The sequence below is a fragment of the Equus caballus genome, chromosome 12, assembly GCF_041296265.1.
Source record: "Equus caballus isolate H_3958 breed thoroughbred chromosome 12, TB-T2T, whole genome shotgun sequence".
Lineage (NCBI taxonomy): Eukaryota > Metazoa > Chordata > Mammalia > Perissodactyla > Equidae > Equus > Equus caballus.
The window spans coordinates 27,423,716-27,448,085 of record NC_091695.1 but is presented as its reverse complement, the minus strand read 5'-3'; the positions used below and the strand labels follow the sequence as shown (position 1 = coordinate 27,448,085).

The 24,370-nt window shown below is 40.3% G+C and overlaps 2 protein-coding genes across 4 annotated transcripts in view; both read right to left on the bottom strand.

Annotated features, from left to right (window-relative positions):
• Positions 1-5,425: 5,425 nt before the first annotated feature.
• Positions 5,426-17,425, bottom strand: CNTF (ciliary neurotrophic factor). 2 transcript variants are annotated; one of them, XM_003362616.5, is made up of 3 exons: positions 17,287-17,425; positions 11,674-11,841; positions 5,426-10,413 (listed from the first exon to the last, which is right to left on the bottom strand). In XM_003362616.5, exons 2-3 carry the CDS (start codon positions 11,785-11,787, stop codon positions 9,928-9,930), a joined length of 600 nt encoding a protein of 199 aa, XP_003362664.2. In that variant the 5' UTR covers positions 11,788-11,841; positions 17,287-17,425; the 3' UTR covers positions 5,426-9,927. The 2 variants fall into 2 exon arrangements, with proteins under 2 accessions (XP_003362664.2, XP_070085725.1); XM_070229624.1 differs by having other exon boundaries at positions 11,674-11,836; positions 17,287-17,424.
• The window catches only part of ZFP91 (ZFP91 zinc finger protein, atypical E3 ubiquitin ligase), a 36,527-nt gene continuing 26,003 nt past the window's right edge, over positions 13,847-24,370 (bottom strand). The window contains exons 5-11 of one of the 2 annotated variants that reach the window (XM_001498153.7): positions 23,834-23,938; positions 23,146-23,280; positions 22,320-22,370; positions 21,801-21,879; positions 20,754-20,868; positions 17,827-17,926; positions 13,847-17,659 (exon numbers count right to left, since the gene is read on the bottom strand). In XM_001498153.7, the coding sequence (XP_001498203.3) occupies positions 17,149-17,659; positions 17,827-17,926; positions 20,754-20,868; positions 21,801-21,879; positions 22,320-22,370; positions 23,146-23,280; positions 23,834-23,938 (1,096 nt within the window). In that variant the 3' untranslated portion in view covers positions 13,847-17,148. The remainder of the gene's footprint in view (positions 17,660-17,826; positions 17,927-20,753; positions 20,869-21,800; positions 21,880-22,319; positions 22,371-23,145; positions 23,281-23,833; positions 23,939-24,370) is intronic. The other variant, XM_005598160.4, reaches the window with a different exon arrangement.

Genomic DNA, 24,370 nt, shown 5'->3' with positions numbered 1-24,370 from the left:
AACTAACCATTCTTCCACAGCACACTACCCTCCATTCTCTTCATCACTATCTCTCCCTGCCTCCCTCCTCTCATTCAGGTTACATTTTGGTGAGCATCTACATTATGCCAGGGCAGACACCGCCCCTGCCTTCAAGGAGCCCACACTCCACCAGGAGAGAGGCATACACACAAGCAATTAATATGCAATGTGCTAAGTCATAGAATAGGTGTGTAAAGAAAAGTATGGCCTGCACACCCAAATACCTCCATTGGAATCCCAGCTCTGCCAACTACCAGCTTTGCAACTTTGAGTGAGCCGTTTAACCGTTCTGAGCTTCGGTTCTCGCATCTGTAAAGTAGAAATGATAATGCCATCAAGTGCAATGGCTTGTTGTGAGGATCAAATGAGCTGCTATATGCGGAGCATCTAGTTCAGTGTCAGAGCTCAATATTAATATAATTGTCAGTAGCGGTGGTAGTAATGGTAATCAGTGGTAGAGCAACAGTGATGGTAAATTAGGTAGAAAGTGCAAGTCACAGGGAAGAGGAGAGGACAATGATATAGATGTATTGATCAGGGATGTTTTCACAAGGCAAGTGATGTGTGATCTGGATCTTGAAGCAGGAACAGCAGTTAGTCATGTGGAGAGGGAGGTCTGGGCACAGATAGAATAAAATGAATAAAATGAAATCCTTCTTGAGAATGTACCCAAGATGGAAGATGCAGAGTGGGGTGGTTGCCTGGTATGCTTTATGTCTACTAAAACTCTCATGACCATCAGAATCAGAGGGGGCTCTGCACTTTGATTTGGGCAAGGGGATCATTTCACTTCCCTTTAGGACTAAGGTAGAATTGCTGACCTGACCACTGGGGATTTTTCTTTATTTTTCCTTTCCTTCCTTCTTATCATGGTCTCTTTTGTGCTGACTTTAAGAGAGTCACTGATCTAAAGCCTTGAATGGTTCCTCAATGCCTATAGAATGAATCTAAATTCCTCAGCATGATGTTCTAGGCCCTTATGTTGAGCCTCAACCTTCCTATCCATCTTCACTTCCACTTACTCACCTCCCCACCCCTTCCTCTGTGCTTCCTATGCTCCACATTCAACTCAACATATTTAAAAATCAGACTTGCAATCTCCTGTGCTACCCCTAATATGTTTCCCCTTCCATATTTTTTGCCTAATTACTCACTATCCTCCTAGTTGGGAGGGGGTGCTTTTTGGTTCCTCCTTCTTTCTAAAACTCACTACCTTTCTTCCCAACTTCCCATGCCAAATCCTCAGTCATGATTTTCAAAGCTGTCCTCTTTTCTCCACCCCCGCTGTCAGTTTTAATTCAGGTTCTCCATCATATAGATGTTGTGCTTCCAATCCTGCCCCCATAAAACCATCTGTGCAGAGCGGCTTGAGTGTTCATTTTAAGAATATAAACCTTATCACGTCACTTTACTGTGTAAGACTTTCCAATGGTTTCTCTTTGCACTGTTGATACCCTTTAGCCAAAGACCACCAGGACAATGCCTATATCAGACAAAGTTGCGTTTATTGACTTGTTGCAATGAGAGAGACAGCACATTGTCGGAGACCTTGGGGCACCTCTGTAAAGAAGTGTTAGGAGGGATTTGGACTTGGGTTAGCTTGGGGAAGGATTCAGTGAAGCATAGCTTTGCTCTGGAGTGGGTGCTGTCAGAAAGGAAGGGCAATTCTATAACTGAGCATCTTGATCACTCTATCTTGGAAGAGCTGCTCCTTGTTGAGTGTGTGGAAATACTAATCACATACTGACTTCAGTCAGACTTGGTTGTAAACCCACTGTCTGTGTTCAGAGGTTAGAATAAAATCCAGATCTCTTTCCACACAGAATCTTAGTGAGAGAGAAAAAAGGTAGCCTCTGATGTCCAGAATTAATCTGACCTTCACAGCTGGGACTGCGATATTATCACAAGGTGGTCTGCGGCTCACAGCCAGGGAGCCTACAAATCTGAACGATCTCATAGAAGAATAACCTCACATAGATGTACCCTGAGACCATGATAAATGAAACAAAACAAGGGCATTTCATAATTTTGTCTAATCACAGACAAATGCAAGGTCACTGTGCCACCCACAAAATATCCCGTCAGAGAACTGCCCCCAGTGTCTGACATTATCCAATCAGAGCAAACCTCTGCTTCCTTAAGCCCTCCCCAAAATCACCCAGCCAAAGCCTAAATCCTATCATAGGTTCTTTCTAACACTCTCTCCTCCCTGCAACAAGTAATAAACCCACCAGTTCAACTACAGGTGTGTTTCTCCTGGTCTTTGGCCAAGGGCCTTGGCACAGGCATTTTCTCCTGCTAACCTGGTTTCAGCTACCTTGGCCTCCTTTCAGTTCCTTGCAGACAGGAAGCTCATTTCTGCCTAAGGGCTTTGCACTTAACAGTTCCCTCCCACAGAAATACCACACCCTCAGGTCTCCTGGTGCTGGCTCCTTCTCATCATTCAGCTCTCAGGGGAAAATAACCACTTGAGCAAGGCCTTCATGGCCCCTATTCTCAGTTCTATAATATCACGTTTTTGAGTTGCTATGTAATTCTTCTCACCCTCTAAATTATGTTATCTGCCCCAACCAGAATGCAAATTTTTAAAGATCGGGGGCTATGTCGTGTTCATCTCTGCATCCTAGTGCCTCTAACATTTCCACGAATAACTGGAACATATCTTCCCTTGAGCCTAACAGCATCTTCTGAATGGATCTCTCTACCTCCAGCCACTTTCATCTCCCATACAGCTCTTACAGAGTTGTCTGAATTACTTTTCTAAAACGAAGGGTAGATGCTAGCACCATCACTCTTCAAAAATCTTTCAGAGTGTCTCTCTTCGTGGTGTCATCACTTCACTCCTCTAGTCTCTCCTCCACTGTGGCTCTTGAAGAACACTGAGCCTCAGTCACGGTCAACATTCCTGAACACGACACATGCCTTCCGGCAGCCAAGCCTTGACAAGTGCTGCTGTTCTACTTCAAAAATGTTCTTATATTTTCCTGAGGACAAAATCCCAGTCATTTTTCCAAGACTAGCCCCTCCAGCTCTCTCCAATCCTTCCTTCCTCCAGGCTCCTGCAGCTCTTTGTTATACTCCTGGGATCACTAACCACACCCTGACTTCTGTCACAGTTGGTTGTATACCTATTTTCTTTCTCAGGAGGCCCTGAGTGTTTGCAGGACAGGGAACCATCAGCTCTCAGTGCCTCTGTTTCTTCAGTTGTAAAATAAGAATCTTTGTACCAACCTCATAGGGTTCTTGTAAGGAGTAAATGAAATAATTCGTATAAAGGAATTAGATCAATGACTGGCACAGAGCGAACACCACATACATGTTTGTTGCTATCATTAATATTCATTTCTGTATCCTTAGTATAGGCCCAAAGTAGGCATCAGTATGTATTGCTGTTGAATCTGGTTGGAGTGGGGCAGGAAACTTCCCAAAGACAGAGCCTTAGAGCTTAGAACCAGGCTGGGAATTTTTTTTTGTGTCCTACTAAGTTATTTACGTAACTCTCAACCCTCCTTCCACTGCAAGCTTTGGGGATAGGAGCCAGAGACTGTTAACTAAGAGAAGAGAAAGTAGTCCTAAACCTCTACCTAGTGGTGTGGCATAAGGGTTGGTCTGACCTAAAGATAAGACACCTGCCTCAGAAATTTATTTTTAAACACTTCCCTGGATCCCTTGTTCAAACGACACACTTATCTTGGAAGGAATAACATATTTAACCACTATCTCAGAATGTGTCCCACTTTTTCCATAATATCAGGAAAGGATGAGATATAGGACCAACAAATTATAGCAGGGGTGGGGATGGGAGTGACAAGAGAAGTCTGGGTTACGAGTTGCTGTTCCCAGAGCTTCCAAGGGCTTATTAGAGGTCAGGGTGCTAGAGAGCACTGGATACAAGAGGGAAAAGGATGTACAGAGAGACCGTATTTCCTAGGGTGAGGTTGGTCTAATGGAGCAGCAACAAGGTACAGTGCGGAATGCCCCAGACTAAGTTTAATTCTAATTCTTCAATTTTCTAGCTAGGACACCAGGGCAGATTACTGAACCTCTCTGGCTCCCTTGTGCTATGTGTTTAATAATGGGATTAAACGAAATGAAGTTTGAGTTCCTTCCGGTATTGAGGAGAATGCAAGTATATGGCAGGATGACTCTAACTCTAAATGCATGCCGTAACACATCCTGGGCGGTGCATTGGTTTGCATGTTTCCTTGGCTCTCTAGAGAGCCTGCCGGGCTTCTCCAGAACTTGTCTGACCTCACCTACTGTGAAAGCCATCTCTTCTGGGTGTAGTGAACAGCCTGAGTCTCAACTCTCCAAAGAGGTCGATGACTCCTGGAGGCTGTGCATGAGACTGGGTCGGCCTCTAGTGGCCAAAGGCTCACAGCTGCAACAAAGTGAAGTCTACGCTGTGACCAGATGGATCCTGGGAAGAAACTGGCATTTTTCTGAGATACTTACAGAGCTCTCTCTTCAGTCGAAAGTCTTACATCAATCCAAGCTATTTGAGCCATTAAATATATTTGATATTTATGTCATTTACAAGGACTTTCAGATCCTTAATTTGTCTAAACCACGTAACCACCTGTAAAGTTAGTTATTTGTCATTTCCATTTCATAAATGAGGAAGCTCAGAAAAAGTGACTTGTCCCAAAGTTTGGAAACTTAATAGAGTGTGTCACAGGGCAAGAGTTGGTACAAGTCTGTGCTGGCTTTATCCAAGAAAAGTGAATAAGAGATGAAGAATGGATTTGTATAGGTGTCCCATGGCAGTGGGGTGTAGTGAAGTGAGTTTTGGAGCCAGAATTAAAACTCTAATCCTTTCATATACTGGAAGAGAGAACCTGGACAAGTCAATGTCCATTTTTATTTCCCTCATTTGTGAAGGAGAGATAGTAACTGAGGACTAAATGACATACAATAGTGTAAGGTGCCTGACATAACAAGGAACTGCAGAATTCCGTTTGATACCGCCTTGCACATGTGGATAAAAATATAGAATCTCTTAGCAATTTTTCATATTTTCCCTGATGTGATTTTCCCACAACTTAGTTTCTACCTTCAAACTGAATAGAAATGGGCTAGTCAGGATTCTTCTGTCTTTCAAAGGCTTCATTGGGAATACCTGAAGTAAAATTGAAATTAACACTTGAAATTAAATACTTGAAATTAAACCATATAGGAAATCTTCCTCACCTGCAGGCTAGCTGATAGGCATAGGGGCAATCTACCTTTTCTAGGCTGACTGGCCCTAGTTTTTCCAAGTGGCCTGACATCATGGAGATTTACCCAACATGCTCGATTGAGCCTGGCCTTGGCTGGGAGGATTACATTTCATCCAGTGTTGAAATCACTTGAAATTCCCCTTGTTCATCCAAAGATACAGAAATAAAAGAAGCAACTCATGGTCTTGCTGAGGCAAGATTTTTATTGTTAGCCATTCTTGAATCTTTTATTTTCTATCTGCCAAAAATAGATCGATCCAAGTAATATTAGAATTGCATGCACGTGGATTTTCTTATCTCATGCCCCACACAAATTTCATCAAAAGATCAAATTATATTTTTACTCTGTCTTTATCTGTAAACCTTAGAGCGCTATAGAAGCTTTTGAGTGGAGAGATGAAATTTTTATCACTTTCACTTTTTCAATGTACCAACATTCAGAAGGTGGGTTCATTCTTGGGTCTTATGCTTGAAGCTGAGGTGGGAGGAGGCAGGAGGCCAAACGACTGTTTTTAGGCCCTGGCTTAAACACTGTTAGTAGCACACACACACAACAGATCAACTGAAGTGATATCCAGATTTTACTTTTTTCCTCCTTTTCCTCTTCACCAATCCCTTTCTCATCCTGGTGCATTTCTATTTTACTCCTCAATAGAGGGAGAAGGCACTCAGCTTCTTCATGAGGAGCTAAGGATTCACAAACAAAAGTCATTCTAAACAACTTTGTAGATATATCTCCCTGAAATATTTACTTGACCTCTCTTTGTTTGACCAGCGGTCACAACAATGAGTCATCCATTGGGCTTGAATCCACAGCAGCCTGAAATAACAGCAATACCAGGGCTATGACTTGACACTTACCATTTGTGTTAAAACTCTCACTTCCCTCAAACCTGATTATCCTAAAGCTAATTTTATTCCATGCTTCACCTTTGAGTTTGTGCTAATTTCCAAGTCTTTTCCAAATCACCCTAAGTCAATGCAAAAAGAATTTATCAACTCTTGCACATGCAATTCCTTGACAGATTCAGGAAAACTGGATCTCTCCCCCCAGAGAAGACTTTTCTGGAGACAGTGGGATGGAAGGAATTCTCTTTACAAAATAAGAGTTAGGGGCTAGGAACTAAATTTATGCCTTTAAATACCTTATTGATATACAAATATATACATTAATATATATGATATAGTTTATATGTATATAAAAATATGATTCCCCAGAGATCCTATCCATATACAGATCTAAGAAACAAGGGAACTAAAATCTGAAGATCAAAAATCTCTTTTGGGGGGCTGGCCCCGTGGCCGAGTGGTTAAGTTCACGCGCTCCGCTGCAGGCAGCCCAGTGTTTCGTTGGTTCGAATCCTGGGCGCGGACATGGCACTGCTCATCAGACCACGCTGAGGCAGCGTCCCACATGCCACAACTAGAAGGACCCACAACGAAGAATATACAACTATGTACCGGGGCGCTTTGGGGAGAAAAAGGAAAAAATAAAAGAATCTTTAAAAAAAAAAAAAAAAATCTCTTTTGGGTTGTGGATTCTTAAAAAATATATACGTGGGGCCAGCGTGGTGCAGCAGTGAAGTTTGCACCTTCCACTTTAGTGGCCCAGGGTTCACCAGTTCAGATCTCGGGTGTGGACTACACACCATTTGTTAAACCATGCTGTGGCAGGCGTCCACATATAAAGTAGGGGAAGATGGGCGCAGATGTTAGCTCAGGGCCAGTCTTCCTCAGCAAAAAGAGGATTGGCAGCAGATGTTAGCTCAGGGCTAATCTTCCTCAAAAAAAAAAAAAAAAAAAAAAGGTCCACTGTGTCACCATTATCCCTATCTGTATTATGAGACACACACCACAGAGCATTGCTGTATTGTCAGTCCCTTATTCAGTCTGTTTCATCCCTTTCAGATAAGCATGATGCAATGTCTACACATGCAGATCCGCATATGTTTATGTCTTTGTTACTATGGCTAAGTTCTCATTTCTCCCTTACTTTATCTACCTTTTTCTAAGGAGCTTCTCCACACTTCTTTTGAGGCATATTGCAAGTTTCTTCAAGGAGAAACTGATACACAGTTCTTAGCACAGAGCTGGGAAAGCACTCACAATAGACTTGCTGCTTTTGTGACTTAATCGAGACTTACACACCTTCTTATTCCCTCCTATTCAAGTTATTACCTGTATCTTTTCTGGACCCTCTGCTACTACAAATGTGCCTCTTACACATAAATACTCCTTCACAATGCAACTCAGCAAAGCTTAAGCCATGCTCTATTACTTTCTGAAACTTCCACAGATGTCTGCCCTGCCATATCTGCTGAATATAAAAACAAAACACTTTGGAGAGGGGTCACACCTTTCAGATTCAGCCAGTGTGTAATCAGTTATTCCTCATTAAGAAATTTTAGTCAATTTTTCACCATTAAACAAAAAGAGCATAAAATATTGTGCAAATAAATCTAAGAGCTTCACATTAATAAGCAGGTACTTTACCAATCAAAAATACTGCTCTTAAGCAGAAGGAACAATTTAAATAAGGAAAAGCTTGAATCAAATAAGCCTCTATGCATTCACTGGGGAACCATCTACCTATACCCAAATCACAAATGAAATAAAAGCAAATGATAAACCCCAGTGGTTGCTGGACTCAAATGTTTATTATTGCCTCACTTTCTTCTAAGCAGGCAACTCTTCCCTGCTCCTCTCATGATCTCTCTTTATTTTGGTGCTCAGCCAACCTCTGAGACAGAACTGAACTCGTCCCTCCTCCAGAAAGCGATTTCTGGCCTTCATTGAGCTTCCTTTTAACTCCATAACACTTACACCTGTGCCTTGCAATTCCAACTTAGTATTGCTCTCCTACATGCATAGAACCTTGTTACACAAATGCATACTAGAAAGCAGGGCCTTCCTTCCCCTGTACCAACACAATACCTAGCCCAGAGTCCTCCCATAATATTGACTTTGTGGAGATTTGGATGTGAACCCATGTGGGGAAGGACGCAAGTTAATCACCCATCCCACCTCTGTAACCTTTGGGAGCTAGCCCTCTCTGACTCCTGGTTCATTTAAGAATACAGAAACCCAGGGCAGCCCCGTGGCCAAGTGGTTAGGTTCACGCACTCTGCTTTGGCCGCCCAGGGTGTCACTGGTTCAAATCCTGGGTACGGATCTAGCGCTGCTCATCAAGCCATGCTGAGGCGGCATCCCACATGCCACAACTAGAAGGACCCACAACTAAAATAAACAACTATGTACTGGGGGGGCCTTGAGAAGAAGGAAAAAATAAAATAAAATCTTAAAGAAAAAGAAAAAAGAACACAGAAGCCCAAAATAAGTAAACAAAATTGATTTGGGTCCCTAATCCAAGATGTTGAGTTTTAACTAAATGGTAGTGTGAAACAAACTATTCCTGAGAACTTGGATTTCACATTGCACTACTAGTTCATAGGCCTGACTGCAAATGTCCACATTTACCAGCTGGTGCCTCTCACACTGTGTGTCTATTAAATGCAGAGCTCTGCCCCTTTGTTGTGAAGCATGAAGGCTTTGTTGTAAATTGTTTCAGAATCGCTGGCATTCCCACTGGGGACAGAGTGGACCTCACCCTCTCTTCATGACTAAGTCCTGAGAATGTGTGGTGAAGGAGTTCTGTGACTTTTTAACCTGAGTAGTATTCCACCCATCGTCCATGAACGCTTGCGTTACAGTGTCTGTACCACTGCATTGCTGACTATAATAAACGTGACGTAACCTGGTACAAGGCTGTGCTCAACCCCAGAGAAGAGCATCAGTGAACACTTTAAAGCAGGCTGTATTACTGCACATCCTCAGCTTCCTAAATTCCGAAGCTTGGTGGGCCTAATCTTTGCCCCAAACAAAATCTTAAGATTTCCACTGCTTTCTTTGCCAAGTATGGACAACAATTAATTACTGCCTTTAACACTAAAATTGTGCCATTCAGGACATGTAATGGGGGTTGTTCCTGCAGTGCTAGGATTAGACTGCACGGATACATTTTCCAACCCTCTGTGGCCAAGAGGTGCAGTGACAGAGGTTCATAATCAGGCCTCTAAAGTGAAGGGCATATAGGCCTTGGACTAAGAAAGATCTGGGTTCAAAGTTAGTGTGCCACCTGCTAGGTGGGTAACCCTGAGCAAGTTATAAATTTCTGAGAGCCTGTTTTCACATCGGCCAAATGGGAGTAATACCACCTCCCTCAAGAGGGTTGCTGTGAAAATTATAATATACATAAAGCCCCTGGCATCTTACTTCAATACAGCAGATACTTAACAAACGTTAGTTACTATCTTTATTATCCAAGTTTGAATTGGCTAGAGTCCATGATTTTTAATTCACTGTTAGTCTTCTCAGAAGAGTCATCCTAGAGTCAAAAATATATTTATCCTGTGAGGTTGTTAAATACCTGTAAAGATTACTTAATGGGTAGAAAAGATTAGAGCACTGAGGTGGAAGAATGTTACCTCTGTCCCACTCCCTTATAGCCCCAACACATATATACACCTCCCCCCCGAGGGTAAAATGTTATGTCCATTTGTCCATGTCTCCAACCCTACTTAACAAAAATGCCTGTGGTCTTAAAGGTTTTCAAAAACTTAAGAATAGAAAAGTGAGGCCTCAGAGAACTACGTATATTCCATTAGAAGAGAAAGCAAGAGGGTAACTGCTACATTTTCTTGTCATTAGCAACATAATGGCTCCCATGTGCTGGGATCCCAGTCCGATGCGAAGAAATGACTCGAAGGTCATGGATGGACCTCACTGTCCACTGTGAAAGCTCTTGCAGCACCTTTAGGCCCCACAGCTTCTTCTCAAAGAGACCACCATCTCCAATAATAGGCATCCCATCGGCCTCTTTGGGGGGGATCTTGTGTTCCAGGAGCACCATTAATTCCTCCAGCTGGTAAGCAAAGGCAGCAACTTGGAGAAGAAGGGTATGTATTGCTTGATGGAAGTCACCTTCAGCTGGAGTAAAATGCACCTGTTGGTCTTCTAAAAGCCTGACTAACATAACATGGAAGGTACGATAAGCTTGCAGATTCTCTTGGAGTCGCTCTGCCTCAGTCAGCTCACTCCATCGAACAGTGCTTGCCATTGGCACACCACCCACAAAGTCCAGGTTCATGTTCTCGTCCAGGCCCTGCTGCTTCACCTGGCCAACGATACAGAAAAACATCACATCTTCTGTAACCACCCCACCATTCTCAATCCCTAAAGCTCATACAGAATCTTATTCACATCCCTGGTCAAGGATCCAAATTTTAAAGAAAATGAAAAGTCTAGAACAGGAACTCTTCAACAGGAGTCCGTGACTGGACTAGGAAGACCCTATTCTCCCTGAAATTATACGTACTGCTTTTGGCTACTTGTTCATTTTTCTTGGCAGAATCTGCAGCTTTCATTAGGTTCTAAAGTTTGAAAACCACTGGTCCAGAGTAATTTCTCCTTCCCACCTCAAACTCCCTCCTGGAAACTGATACATTTTAATCATACTGGAGTTTACCTGTTTTAAACATACTGAAAGATACTGGCCACACCTAGGCAACCCTAGAATGTAGGCACTGTAGAATTTTTTGAACTGCCCTCTCCTCCATTGCCCGCTCTCAAAGCTGAGGCCAATTCTTTAAAGAAGTCAGTGAGATTTAGTATTTAAAAAAAAAAAATACTTCAGAGAGTCTGATTTGTGACTGGTGGGCTGTATGAAGATAAACCAATTCACAGAGAATCTAAATTCAGACCTCTCCAAAGGCATGTGGAGTATTTCCACAGCAGGCCTTAGGTGGAGATTGACGGGGATCTCCCTCCATCAGAAAACCAATCCGGAACTCCATGGTTGGCTCCTTAAGAATTTGACACTTGCCCAATTCCCCAGTGAATCTTCTAAGGGATCTTTCTGATAGTGTAGGTTACCTTTCTATTTAGACAGGGGGATATTTTTAATGTATGTAATTAAAAAGTGGGTGGCTAATAATGTATGGAAATTGGTTGGGTTTATATTGCTCTTTTCCCAGTCCTATCTATAAACCTCACTCTGCCTTTCATTTACACAGCTCAAGAATTCAGAACAAGGTAGGTAAAAAACCCAAACTTACAGGGCCCATGATTAATCTATTCTGGTAGAATTCAGACTGTAGGCAATCAGATTAGGAACAGCCTCCAAGACATGTAGCCAATCCGATCTAGAACCCTATATATATTGTCTTATTCAAGGAACATGTCTCCTAAACAGTCTAGAGAAAGAAAATAAAGCTCATGTTTCCTCAAGGGGCCATGTCAAATAACAGATGTCCAACACATGAATGACTGTACGATTAGAGATTTCATAACTGGTAATGGGGCTGGAGCATGATGGTAAGAGGCTGGATCAGAAGAGACGAAGTGAAAATAGACAACAGCAAAATAGGCAACTTACATAAGATTCCGTAAGAGCAGTCAGGTCTGAACGAATCTTCCTTGCTAGCCAGATAGAGCGGCTACAGAGGTCCCGGCGGTGAGGGGTCAGCGCTGAATGCTCTGCGAAAGCCATCCCCTAACTCAACTGTCCCAGGAAACAAGTGAGCTGGGCTTGCTTCTGTCTACACTGGTCCAAATAAGAAATGTGACTCTCAGACTAAATCCACTGGGCATTTCTCTACTAATGGGATTGTGCACCCCACCCCCACCCCCTGCCTGACTCAGAGGTGGCAGCAAATTCCTGGCTGTGGATTTTTGTGCCTGTGGAATCAAAGGCCCCTTTTTAATCAGCTTTTTTTTTCCTGCAGCGTCTGCCTCCCTCTCTCTCCTCCACTCTGTTCTAACGTACTTGTTTTTACGTCATTGTTTTGCTTTTCCACTTAGCAACAAGGTCACTATCACACTAATCCTCATGACATCCCTGCCTAATGTAATCTATTTTATATACACATAATCAGTTCATTTTATTATCACCCTCACTTGCGCTACCTATGTCCTTTTCTTTCTTTCTGTTTTCAGTCTGGTGAAGTATTCAATAACATTAAGTTGTTATGATTATTGATAAAGCTGCCATTTATTAAGCACCTACCCTGGGCCAGACACTGCCCTAAAGGCTTTAAAGTCTTTATTTGATCTTTAAAATAATTCTATGAGGTAAATATTTTCCCCATTTTACACAAGAAGTAATCGACACATAAACAATGTGCACAAAATCCAACTACTAGGCTCAAAATTTAAATATCGGTCTTCGATTCTACAGTTCCTCTCACTGACTTTCCAATTTCATTCTTTAGGTAGTTCACATTTTGTTCAAGAAACAAAAATTTACATGAAATAGGTCCTTTAACAATACATTATGTTTTCCATTCCCATCCTTTTGGTATATATTTAAAGTTAGTTTAATTTACATTTGATTAAAAAATCAGCTAAGGAAGCATCTCTAATCTCAACCATGGTTCCTTCCTCGTAGGTATAGGATGAGGAAGGTACTGTTTAGGCCTGTTCTCTTCCAAAAGACAGGAAACACCCAACCCTGACTTGCTAACATTTCTAAGGCAGTCTCACTCAAGTGACAACATGCTTTTCCTTCTTTATCCCAGTCATACCACATTGCTTCTTAACAAAGTAAGAGAATGAGCTGGGCTTTGAAATGAGGGTAAGGAGTTTAAAAGTACTTGGAGAGCTGTTGTTCTGTTACATTTAACTCAGCAGGTGAGAGGATGATGCTAATCTGGTAAGAGTCGCAAGCTTCATCCCCAAATGAATCAATTTCACTATTTCCTTGCCTCTAAGCTGAAATGCATCCCTTCTCAAGGGCAAATTTCTATGGGTAAACAATAAACAACGGATGCAAAGGAGCAAGAATGAGGCCTGGGCAGCTGTCACAGTAGGCCTTTTAAGAAGGTAGGAGGATTATGTTTTTTCGTTAACTTAGTACCTTATATGGACATTGAGTTTTGTGAGAAAGCACTGACATTAAATGTTACTCAAGGTTTTGTCATCAGAACGAAAATTAAACTCACAGCTTTCATAACGTTTTCTCCACTAGATTAATACGACCACCTTTCCTGGTAAAAAAGTCTGTCAAGGGGCTGGCCCCGTGGCCGAGTGGTTAAGTTCGCGCGCTCCGCTGCAGGCGGCCCAGTGTTTCGTTGGTTCGAATCCTGGGCGCGGGCATGGCACTGCTCATCAAACCATGCTGAGGCAGCGTCCCACATGCCACAACTAGAACGACCCACAACGAAGAATATACAACTATGTACCGGGGGGCTTTGGGGAGAAAAAGGAAAAAAATTAAAAAAAAAAATCTTAAAAAAAAAAAGTCAAAACATGGAAGGGATTTCCAAGTGTGCCAAATGATCACAGATTCGTATGGCATCTCAACATCAGAAATCAGGAAGTAAACTGAGTCAAAAGTTAACTACATGATTCTCAACAAGAGCAAACAACAGTATATGCCATAGAAACTTTGCTCTGAAGGTACTTGGTTTTCTCATGTGGCAAAATCAATTGTTTCATTGTAACTCAGTACAACCAAGGAAGACCAGTTGCTTCCATGAAGATAACTTTTATTTTTCTTCTTTACATATTTATTTTGGATATTCCTTACCTAGATTAAGAGAAAACAAGGATTTGAAAAGCAGAGTATCCCTTTTATTATAATTTCTTTTTACATAACCTTTTCAACCTAGATTCAGGTAACTACCTGTCTCTCCCATCAAAGGAGAAGGGTCCTGCACATTACAACAGGCAAAAAAGGCTTTCAGGAAATAAAATATTTTAAATTGATCCATTACAATTTTTCACTTTTCTTGAGTACATTGGAAAGTTGGAAAAGACAGGAGGGAAAAATGGTACTTCAAACAACCAGACTGTAATAACCTCAGTTAGGTTTAGTACACTCTTTATATTTTTTCTCCAAACAGGTACAAAGGAGGTTCAAGTGCTCTATGTGGATGCTTTTCCATACCATCATATATATATATATATATATATATATATGTTTTTTACTCCCAGTAATCCTGGCCAGTGTTAATCTAAACACTCTGAAGCATGTTAAGTCTCAAAAGAACCCTGGGCAACCACAAACCCGGGGAGGCACATCTCCCAGACATAATGCTTGCATCTCAATGACACTTTCAGAATTTAGAATTGCCAATTCAAGATGGTGAATATGCAGTGGGAAGAGTTATTAAAAAGGTAATAGAATTTGACTAAGAGTAGGAAATGCAGTTTTAAGATTATAAGAGCTCCTTAGAAGGACAAAGAAGTAAACAGCATGAAGAGCAGAAAGGAAAAGGGAAGAGGGCCTAGTATAAGATAGTTTACTTACACCAACTCTTAACTATGCTAGCATCATCTTCTCAAAAGGCAAAAAATAAAGTCCAAGAAAAGTATTTTAAAATTTATTGCAAACTGCTACAATAATTTATTGAAGTAAATTGCAGGCAAATGGTAGCTATGAAGAGGACCGAAAAAAAAAGAAAGAACAGAAACTTTCTCATTATTAGACCTAGTTGCTTTTGGTGGGGGAAGGAGTATGACAGGAGGAAGAAAATATTTTCCCTCTATCTCATAGTTGGGTTTTTTTTTTTAATGCAGTTTGCTTTTGTGTAAGCGGCTAAAACATCTGATGACTAACCACTGCAAAGGTAATTTACGGAGACATGGGATAAGATCAACACAACAAAGACAAAAAGGTAAGTGCAGGGTATAGATGCTAGCTAGTCAAGCCAGTACAAACTGGACTTATATGGGAGTGGAACAACCTTGTTGTAGACTCATCCAATCAATCTTATAGTATTTTCAAATCTACCCAACATACCAAAGTCAACTCCAAATCCTTACTGTGGGCAGGAAAGCATTATCTACACCCCTTCTATCTTTATTGCATTTTCTACCCCCACACTGGAAGGACGGTAAATCTACAACACTCTGAAAAGAACAATAGTGCATTTAAGACTGTTCACTGTAGGTGTTTCACTCCCTATTCCCTGGCATCCCAACCACTGACTCTAGTGGGTGTAAAGTAAGCCTCTTTCAGAGATGACATTTTGTTACCCCTCTTTTTGGGAAAAAATAAAGAGAAAATTGATAAACTTTGTAGTTTTAGTGTTTGTGAAAAACAAGCTGTTCCTTATTTTGTTCTCAGCAAAACTTCATTCTTTCCAACAGCCATCATACATTTCTGACAAACAATGAAGAGGGCAAATCTTTAATTCCAGCTTCTGAGGTATACAGAAGGATAGAGACTGCCCTTCTAATTCTTTAAAAATGAGCCAAAATATGTTTTTAGTCTTCTGGGAGTTACAAATTTGTACAAAACACTACCAGTCTTTCCTGTGGACAGTAATAAGCAATCCACCTCATGAAAATCCCTATTCTCAAGGGAAGTGGTAATTCCCAGAACTTCAGGTGAAAGCCAAAGCCATTATTATACAGATTATTAACTTTGTCTACTGAAGCCTTTCCTCTTCTGAAGTGTTATTAAAAGGGAAACAAAACAGAGCAATTTTCTTTGACTTAAAACTGTATGACTCTCAGTCTATTCCTTCACTAACGGCAGTGTCCTTCACTAATCGGGAGCTGGAATGAACCAATGATAAAGCAAAGCAAAAGCAAAACAAAGCAAAGGACCAGAGTTGGGCCAACAGGGAGGCATGTGTAAAGAAATGATGGGGACAAAAGAGAAAATAAATTCACAAGAGAGAGTCTTTTATCTGTAATTCAGACCCTGAACAAGGAACCTTCCTCACCTCCACAAAATTCCTAAATCCCAATGCTCTAAAAACTCAAGGAGCACTAATTACCACAAACCTAACACCCTTCCCTAAAAAGGCTCCTGGAAAAGCACTAGGCTACTGTAGTGACTTTGTTAGTGCTGAGGACCAGCTTTCTTTAATGGCCACTGGAGAGCTATGATTTTACAGAGGTGGGCTGTGCTGCTTCAACCCTGTATCTTGCCTTCAAAAGTACCTCTTATGGAAAGGACCCCACATCAGAATAATCTAATCTCTCCCAGCCCCACAAAATTATAGCAACAAAGACAAAAAAAAAAAAAAAAAAAATCAGATTTTTTCCATTAATAAATAAGGAATCTCAGGTTCCACAACACAAAAACACACATGTTCAAAGTGCAAATTTCTGCCATTAGTCTGGGACTTTTCTCACTGTCTCACTGATCCAGAGCCCTGTCCTACGGTCAGAGAGGCCATGTAGAGGGCAGCCCCCTCCCTGTTGGGAGCCTGCTTCCAAGCAAGTGAGCACCATTGAGAACCATATGGAGGTGTTGGGAGGGGGACTGAGGTGCTGGGGTCAGAGGAGGGAGGTGGTCCCCACGTATCCTTCCTTTCCTAAACCCAATGGGGAATGGAGAAGAAGGGGGTGAGAGATGTGTGCTGTTTTAACAGCTCACCCTGCTAAGGGGCCCTAAAGTGCCAAGTCAAGCTGCAAGCCTCCAGAGATTAGAATTATATGATACTTTGAGGATAAGTGTGCTGCAGTGGGTAGAAGCCAGAACCATGGGGCAGCAGTAGAGGAGGAGAAGGGGTTTATGAGACAGTAATATACTATTAAGAGTTAGAAGCTGATCCAGAGCACATCAGAGTTACAGGTTGGAAAAGGGGATCTGCCAACGAGCAGGAAGTCTGCCTGGCTGGAACTGAGTATAACCCTCACTTTAAGAGCTGCTGCTGCTTATTTATTTATTTTTTTAATCTACCTTTCTGGTAAAGGCAAGACCAATTTTATAAAGAGGACAATAGAGGGAGAAGTAGGGGTGGGTGTATGTGTGTGTGTGTGCTGTGATCCACAATGGAAAGAGCAGGCCCTTCAGTTATTTAACTAGATTTTAAATGCTTTAAATTTTTTTTGTCCTTTTTATCTTTTAAATACAAAGTCTGAGCTGTCCCAGTGCCCAAAGTCTTCCCTTCCACTAAGGTCCAGTAGAGTCTGAATCTTCAATCAGAACCTCTGTGGTAGCACCGAGTATATCCGAGTTCATGACCAGCCCTTCAGTGCCCCCACTGCTGCCACTTCCCACAAAGATCTTCCCATCAGCCATCAGGCTCACCCGTTCTGTCCCACTACAGTATGACTTTGACATCCCTTCAGCTTCTAGCAGGAGGCACTCTCCAGAGGTGGAGTTTCCCAAGGGCTCAGGAAGAAGAGGAAGACCCTGACCATCTGCAGGTTGTGTCAGGGACTCTGGGTTAGTGCCCAAGATATCTGTGCTGGTGATGAGGGCGCCTGCATTGGCAGCCAGAGCTTCGGCAATCAGCACCTCAGGGTGGCTTTTAGCTTTGTGTGCCACTACGCTGTCTTTCTTCTCAAATTTTTTGCCACAGATATTGCAAGAGAACTGGTAGAAGGAGTCTGCATCATGCTTCTTCATGTGCCAATTAAGGGATGCCTTTTGCCGACAAGTAAATCCACAGATCTCGCATCTAAGGAGAGTGGAAGAGGAAACGGCTGATCAAATAGAGAAATAACTCACTCTTCAACTTGGTAAAAGTAAAGAGCAGTTGCAGCTGAAATGTTTGAAAAGGGGCTCACTCTCAAGTAGGGTATATGCACTTCTCATCCAGATGTTCACAAGTAAATAAATACTCACTGTAATGGCTTCTCGCCCGTGTGAATCATTCGGTGCACAGCCAGGTTGTGGGAACTCTTGAAGGCTCGAGCACAATATTCACAGATATAATCCCTTTGATCTAAGGAAAAGAATAATGTGGTTAGTGTTCTATTTAGAATCCCTGTAAGTATTTTTGCCTAGCTTGCATAAGTAAGTAGGCTGATCTCAGGCAGGTCAATTTAGAGTAAAAGCAATATTGTTTTCAATGTATGAACAAAATTTAAGAAACAAACAGTTTTGGGCCATCCTGGCAGCGTAGTGGTTAAGTTCACGCGCTTTGCTTTGGTGGCCTGGGATTTGCTGGTTCGAATCCTGGGTTCAGACCTACACACGGCTCATGAAGCCATGCTGGGGTAGCATCCCATACAGAAAGTGGAGGAGGATGAGTACGGATTTAGGTCAGGGCTAATCTTCCTCAGCAAAAAGAGGAAGATTGGCAACAGATGTTAGCTCAGAGCCAATCTTCCTCACAAAACAAAAAAACAAAAACAAAACAAAAACAAAATAACAACAAAAAAATACCTTTCATCATTTTTTTTTTTTTTTTAGCCCATACACTCAGTGGCATAAGGATCTATTAAACAAACACGCCAAAACCTAGAAAGAAATATGAGAACTGGAATCCTAACCTCAATTTTATCAGTAATCCAGATCTTGGATAAATTGCTTAGCAAGTAAACAGCTAAATTTTCCATCAATTTTATTCTTTAAAATAGTTTTTTCACAGACTGTGAAAGCTGAATGCTTACATATAAAAAACCTGGCATTCAAACAACAAATAACAACAAAAGAATTTGGCATTCCCTAGAAGAAAAGTGATCCACATCTATAGTGATAATCATATCTTCCATTTCACTTTTAAAAAATGTTACCTAACAATCTAAACTTCTCTCCAAAGATTCAAGTAGCTGCTATCAAATATATGCAAACAGCACCTGTATTTCTTTTCCTTGTTCTCCACCCTCAGATCTTCTGCACCATTCAACTACCTCCCTCTTTCATGTCACAGTCCCCCTAAATTTCATAGGATTTTTGATGAATTTGATAACATGGTGTGGAATCTATGGGGCAAAGGAGCATTGTACTCAATTATTTCTTTATCACTTGGTTGGGGAAAGAGTGGAAAACAGATGTTCAATACATATTTGTTGAATGAATGACCACTACATTTTCTATGCCTTTCACTTAAAATTAATAGAAATAGTTACAGTGAAAACACAAGGATAAATTAATAGGCAAAGAATATCCAATTTCCTCCTGTACTCCATCTTAAACAATTCTAAAACCAAGTTTGGGAGAAGTGCCAAGTTTTTCTCAAACTTAAAGGTACTTAGGAATCACTTGGGGATCTTATTAGATGCAGATGCAGATTCAGCAGGTCTGAGGCAGGGCCTGAGATCCTGTATCTCTAACAAAAGCTCAAGTGATGACAACACTTGCTGGTCTATGTTATACACGATAAGTAGTAAGATCTAAAAATGCACAGTTCTAACCCAGGGACAACTCTTAGTACTTCTCAGGTCTCATCCACTTTTCTAGCTCCCTGAGGTAGCATGGTAAACCCAGGTGGGGCACCGATTTGCTTAAATAAATTCATGTATTTCCAAAGGGAGTCTATACAAACTAATCTGAAAAAGGTAAACTCTCTAACACTGACATCATAAAATTGTATTAATCAAATATAAATATTTGGAATGGACTAAATTTCTACAACAGTTTGTCACCGTAGGCTTGTGATATTTAGCTAAAATAGTCTAAACCGGTTGTTAGAAGCTACTTTTCTATGGCAAAAGGGAGAAGGATGAGCAGCACCGATCAAGAAATAGTGGAGATTCATTCTCTCTGAAGAAACATAGTATGATGCAAAGTCTGTAGACTTTGGAGTGATTGAGATCTGAGTTCAAATCCTGGTGTTTTCAAAGTCTACCATGTGCCAGGCTCTGTGCAGTAAATAGCATTTTATATGTTATCTCATCCTTATAATAACTCCATGATATTGGTATCATTACTACCCTTATTTTACACATGAGGAAAAGTGAGACAAATTAAGTAACTTGCCTGAGTCACACATTTAGTAAATGATACAAAGGGAACATAGATCAATATGACCTTGGGCTGGAGACATGACATCTCTGCAACTGGAATTCCTTATCCTCTAAAATTGAGAAGATAACATGTAATAATCAGGTTTTTGGCACTTCTTCAACTAGCTGTAATACCCAGCACAACTTGTTCCTATTAGCTGCACTGCACTGAGACTGTCAGTAGCTAAAGATGAATGGAATTTGAATCCATTCTCTAATATGTATTATGAAGATAGTTTCTCTTTTAGTCAATAACTCTTACAGGAGGTTATGTGGGAATTCAATAGCTAGCCTTTATGATTTCATCAGCAGCAGAAGTCCCGGCGGCTATTTAGTAGTTAATATAAACTGTAAGTAAGCTTCTTTACCATTTAGGCTGTCTCTTCATACTTCCCACTTTTAGTCCATAAGAGCTACTACAACTATCTACCTGAAGCAGAATTACAAAATCCTAGTTCTGCTAAAAACTAGCTCTGTGACCACAGGCAAGTTACTTAATGTTGGTAGGCCTTGGTTTGGTTTCTTAGCTGTAACGTACGGCTAATATAAGCAAACCTGGTGATGTTTAATAGATGGATAAGCAATAGTACATGTAAAGTGTTTAGTCCACAGTTGACAGAGTACATGCTCAATAAAAGATAATTCTCCAAGCATAAAAGTTCTTAAAGAAGCCAAAGGACAAAAGTTAAAACGCCCTACTTAGTTAAACCCTTGTAAAATTCATGTTTTATCACTTTTTATTTTCATATCTTTCTCCCACACTTGACTGCAAATTCTTAAGATTAATGTTAGGAAAACATATTACTAATCTTAAAAAAGTACCTGTATGATGTTTGGCATGTCGTAGAAGTTGCTTCTGGAGCCTGAAGAGTCGCCCACAGGAGGGATGGGGACATACATATTTCTTCTTCAGCAAATGCTGATATTTAATGTGGTGCTAAAACAGTAAAAGAAAGTGAAGAGGGATAAAAATTCAGGCCTCCTGAAAGCTCATTCTTTTGCAAAGTTTAAGTGCTGAAGGAAAACCGAATACTCTATATTATGGTTGGGGAGGCAGTATAATAAAATGGTTGAGAACCTAGGCTATGGAAATAGATCTGGATTCTAGTCTGGGTCATTCATTAGCAGTGTGATCTTAGGAGACATACCTAAATATTTTAAGCTTCAGTTCTCATTTGTAAAAGGGAAATAACGATAATTGTTCATAGCGCTGTTGTGAGAATATAGAGATCATATATTGTTTGCTGCCTAGTGCAGCAAACAGCACATGGCAAAAGAAGAGTAGCTGTCATTATCACGACAGAACCAGAACCAGAAAGTAAGGCCTTACTCTCTTGGTCTACTTGCTGCTAAAGATTAAACAGGCATTTCTTAAGCTTCAGTAAGCAGTACTTCACTTTCAGGTTTTCTGCCAGACCTAAATATAATCTATCTTGACTCGTTTTTTTAAAAGTCTATTCACTTAAAAAAACCCCTAAAAACTAATTTTAAAAAAATCTAAATAGTACTCAAGAAATTACTGGTTTGATTGCTATTTTTCAAAAATACACACCAAAATAAAATCTATTCATCTGTGTCTTAGGGTGTTCTAACAACACATCTTATATATGAGAAGTATTTACACAATGGGAAACAATGGGATATTCCAAGATTCCAAGAAAATCTTCTATTTGGGCTCAGGTTCTTAGTCACTTTTCTTTTTTTTAACAGCATAACTAAAATAATTTTATGTTTAAAAAACATTTTTCTCAACCTTATACGTCAATGATGAAGCCTACACAAGTTCACAAACTATAAAGACTCATGAAGTATGAGAACTAGTCATGAAAGATAAACTGAAAGGCTGCCTTACAAAACAACTTCACTGACCTGCAAATAGCGAGGGTGAGCAAGAACAGTTCCACATCCTTCCATCTCACAACGGACATACTGGATTGGAGGCTTTTTTCTATTATCAATATGTGGGAGAAAAGTTAGCAACAGAAAAGCAGCACTCTGCACACTGGCCTTTAACTTGACCTGCACTATAGGAAATAGCTATTTTACAGTATGAAGAACTAAAATCTCTTTACTAGTACATAGCTTCCACAGAACTTATGTTAGAAATAATCAGAAATTGCCAAATGCTCGAGAGAGTTTTTAAAAAAAAGCACAAAATAAACTAGTAACCCTCCAAAAGGTAAAGAAAAAGTATTAAGATTTTTAGGAACTTTAAGATCCTGTAATGGAAATAAAAACAGTAACTTTGCAATAAGGACATTAATGAAGTTGCTTCTGAGAAATTTTTAAACAGCCATTCCTGCAGGATAATTATGAGGGCTAAATACGTAAGTAAAGTACCTATCACCAGAAATAAGGTACAACATAGTACGAGTATAAATTACTCACCTCCTTTTGGGTAATCGTGGACTTTTGTCATCTTTTCGCCTTCTTCCTCTCCTAAAATTAAAGAACATGGTAACTGTCCACATATTCTGGATTGAGGCTTCGACAACGAAGGATGGCTGAAGACATATACTCAAGACCAAAGAGCAGGGGCCAGAAACAAAGGATAAGCCAGAATACAAAAATCCAGAGACATATCTGACAAACCAAAGATTTCATTCTGAAGTCATTTCACTTTCAAATAAATCTGCATCACAAGTTATACACCTTTCATAAACTATGCATTACTATGGAAGAACTCGATAAATCTCAAGATCACTATGTGAAGAGTTGTCTCAGTGAAAAGTCTATCACTTAAATTTAGTCAACTTAAGAAGCAAAATAAAAGAGTCTATTATCTAAAAACCCTAAGAATATAAACTATATTCTCCTTGCAATAGAACCAAAAAGCCTCAATATTTAAAAAATCTTATTTCCACAATAGGAAATGATTGCTAGGCAGAAAGTTTTTGCCCAAAGTTATTGCATCATTTGCCTTATTTGCCCTTCTTTAGAGGATCCACACTGCTACACTTTTTCTTGCTGTCTCTACTACATCTGCATCCCTACAGCCACTGTCTTACCTGCTCATTTGGATGTCTTTAAGTATGGCTTTGAATTAAGCTTTCAAGCTTTTGAGAAGAGTCTCTCCAATGAAATGGTCGGCTGCTTGAGGCAGCAATAAGAATGTGCCAACATCCTTCCTCATCACCCCCCCCCCCCACCCTTTTCCTACTAGTGGCTTCAAAATCTGTTAAGTTTCCATTTTTAGCAGTAAGTGTCTACTCACTTCCTAGGAGGTTCCTCATCCTCCCTAATTTCATTCTCCTCTTCTTTCACCTCTACCTCTACTTCCACTTTAATTTCCTTCTTCTCTTTCTCTTCTTTCACCTTTCCAGATTTTCTCCGTGGCTTTGGAGTTTCCCTGAAAACACAAATGCATTTCAACGTTGGTGTCCCACAAAAGGCCCTTTCAAGGAAAACTGTGACAAGAGGATAAAGCCTGGGGTTATCACCACTTTAATGTAAAATTATGGTCCTCAGCTCATGAAATGTGATTTCTGGCCAACCATTCCTCATATGCATAGGAATGATATATATTTAAAGCCTATGAGATGACTCCACCAGGATCATGAATCAAATCTAGAATCAAATCTCACTACAGATGTAAAGAGAATCAAGACAAAAGTAAAAACTAAGTACTTAGGCAATTTATGATATCTTAATCTTATTAAGATAAAACATGCAGACATCTTAATTTGGATATGATCAAAAATACAGTTCTAAAAATGGAAAAGAGGTCTGTATGAGGGAGTAATAAGATGACGTTAGATTTACAAAACAAGTGCATAATTAATTATTCATTTAAAATTAAGTCTATACTCATTAGTCTGGCAACAAGGGAAAATAAAAGCATGCAACGGTGTTTTCCTAACTTATTCTTCATTGACATGTCTGGAGTAAAATCTGAGACGTGCCTTTCTAAGTGGGGTTTGTAGGTCTCATCTCTTGGGTCATCTTTGAATGGTATTTCCTCTTCACTGATTAACATCTCTTCTTCTTCCTCCTCCTCCTCATCACTACTAAAAAGCAGCAAACAGAGATTAGAAATTCTAGTTGTAACGATTCTACCTAACTGAATTTTATTCGGTAATTTATTTAGAGGTAGCCAAAGATTCACAGTAAGTTATCTAGGATTTTTATCCTCATGGTCTAGTTGGACTGCAATCTAGCTGCTTTATCCTAAAGAATAATAATTGGAACTAAAAACACATAAATCCTAGAAATGCTATCACTTCATTAAATAAAGGTAAGGTGATGACTGTTCAACGGCACTAAGAGTTAAAAAAATTAACTTTATAATTCTATGTCTAGTAATCTGCTCTAACAAAAAAGACCTATGAACAGACACACACAAAAAAGTTGGTGGGAATCAAATGACTTATCAAGGAAGACACTTCAAAACCCTGGTCAAAACATCCCCATTTCACGTTCCTGTCTAGCAGGGAATAAGT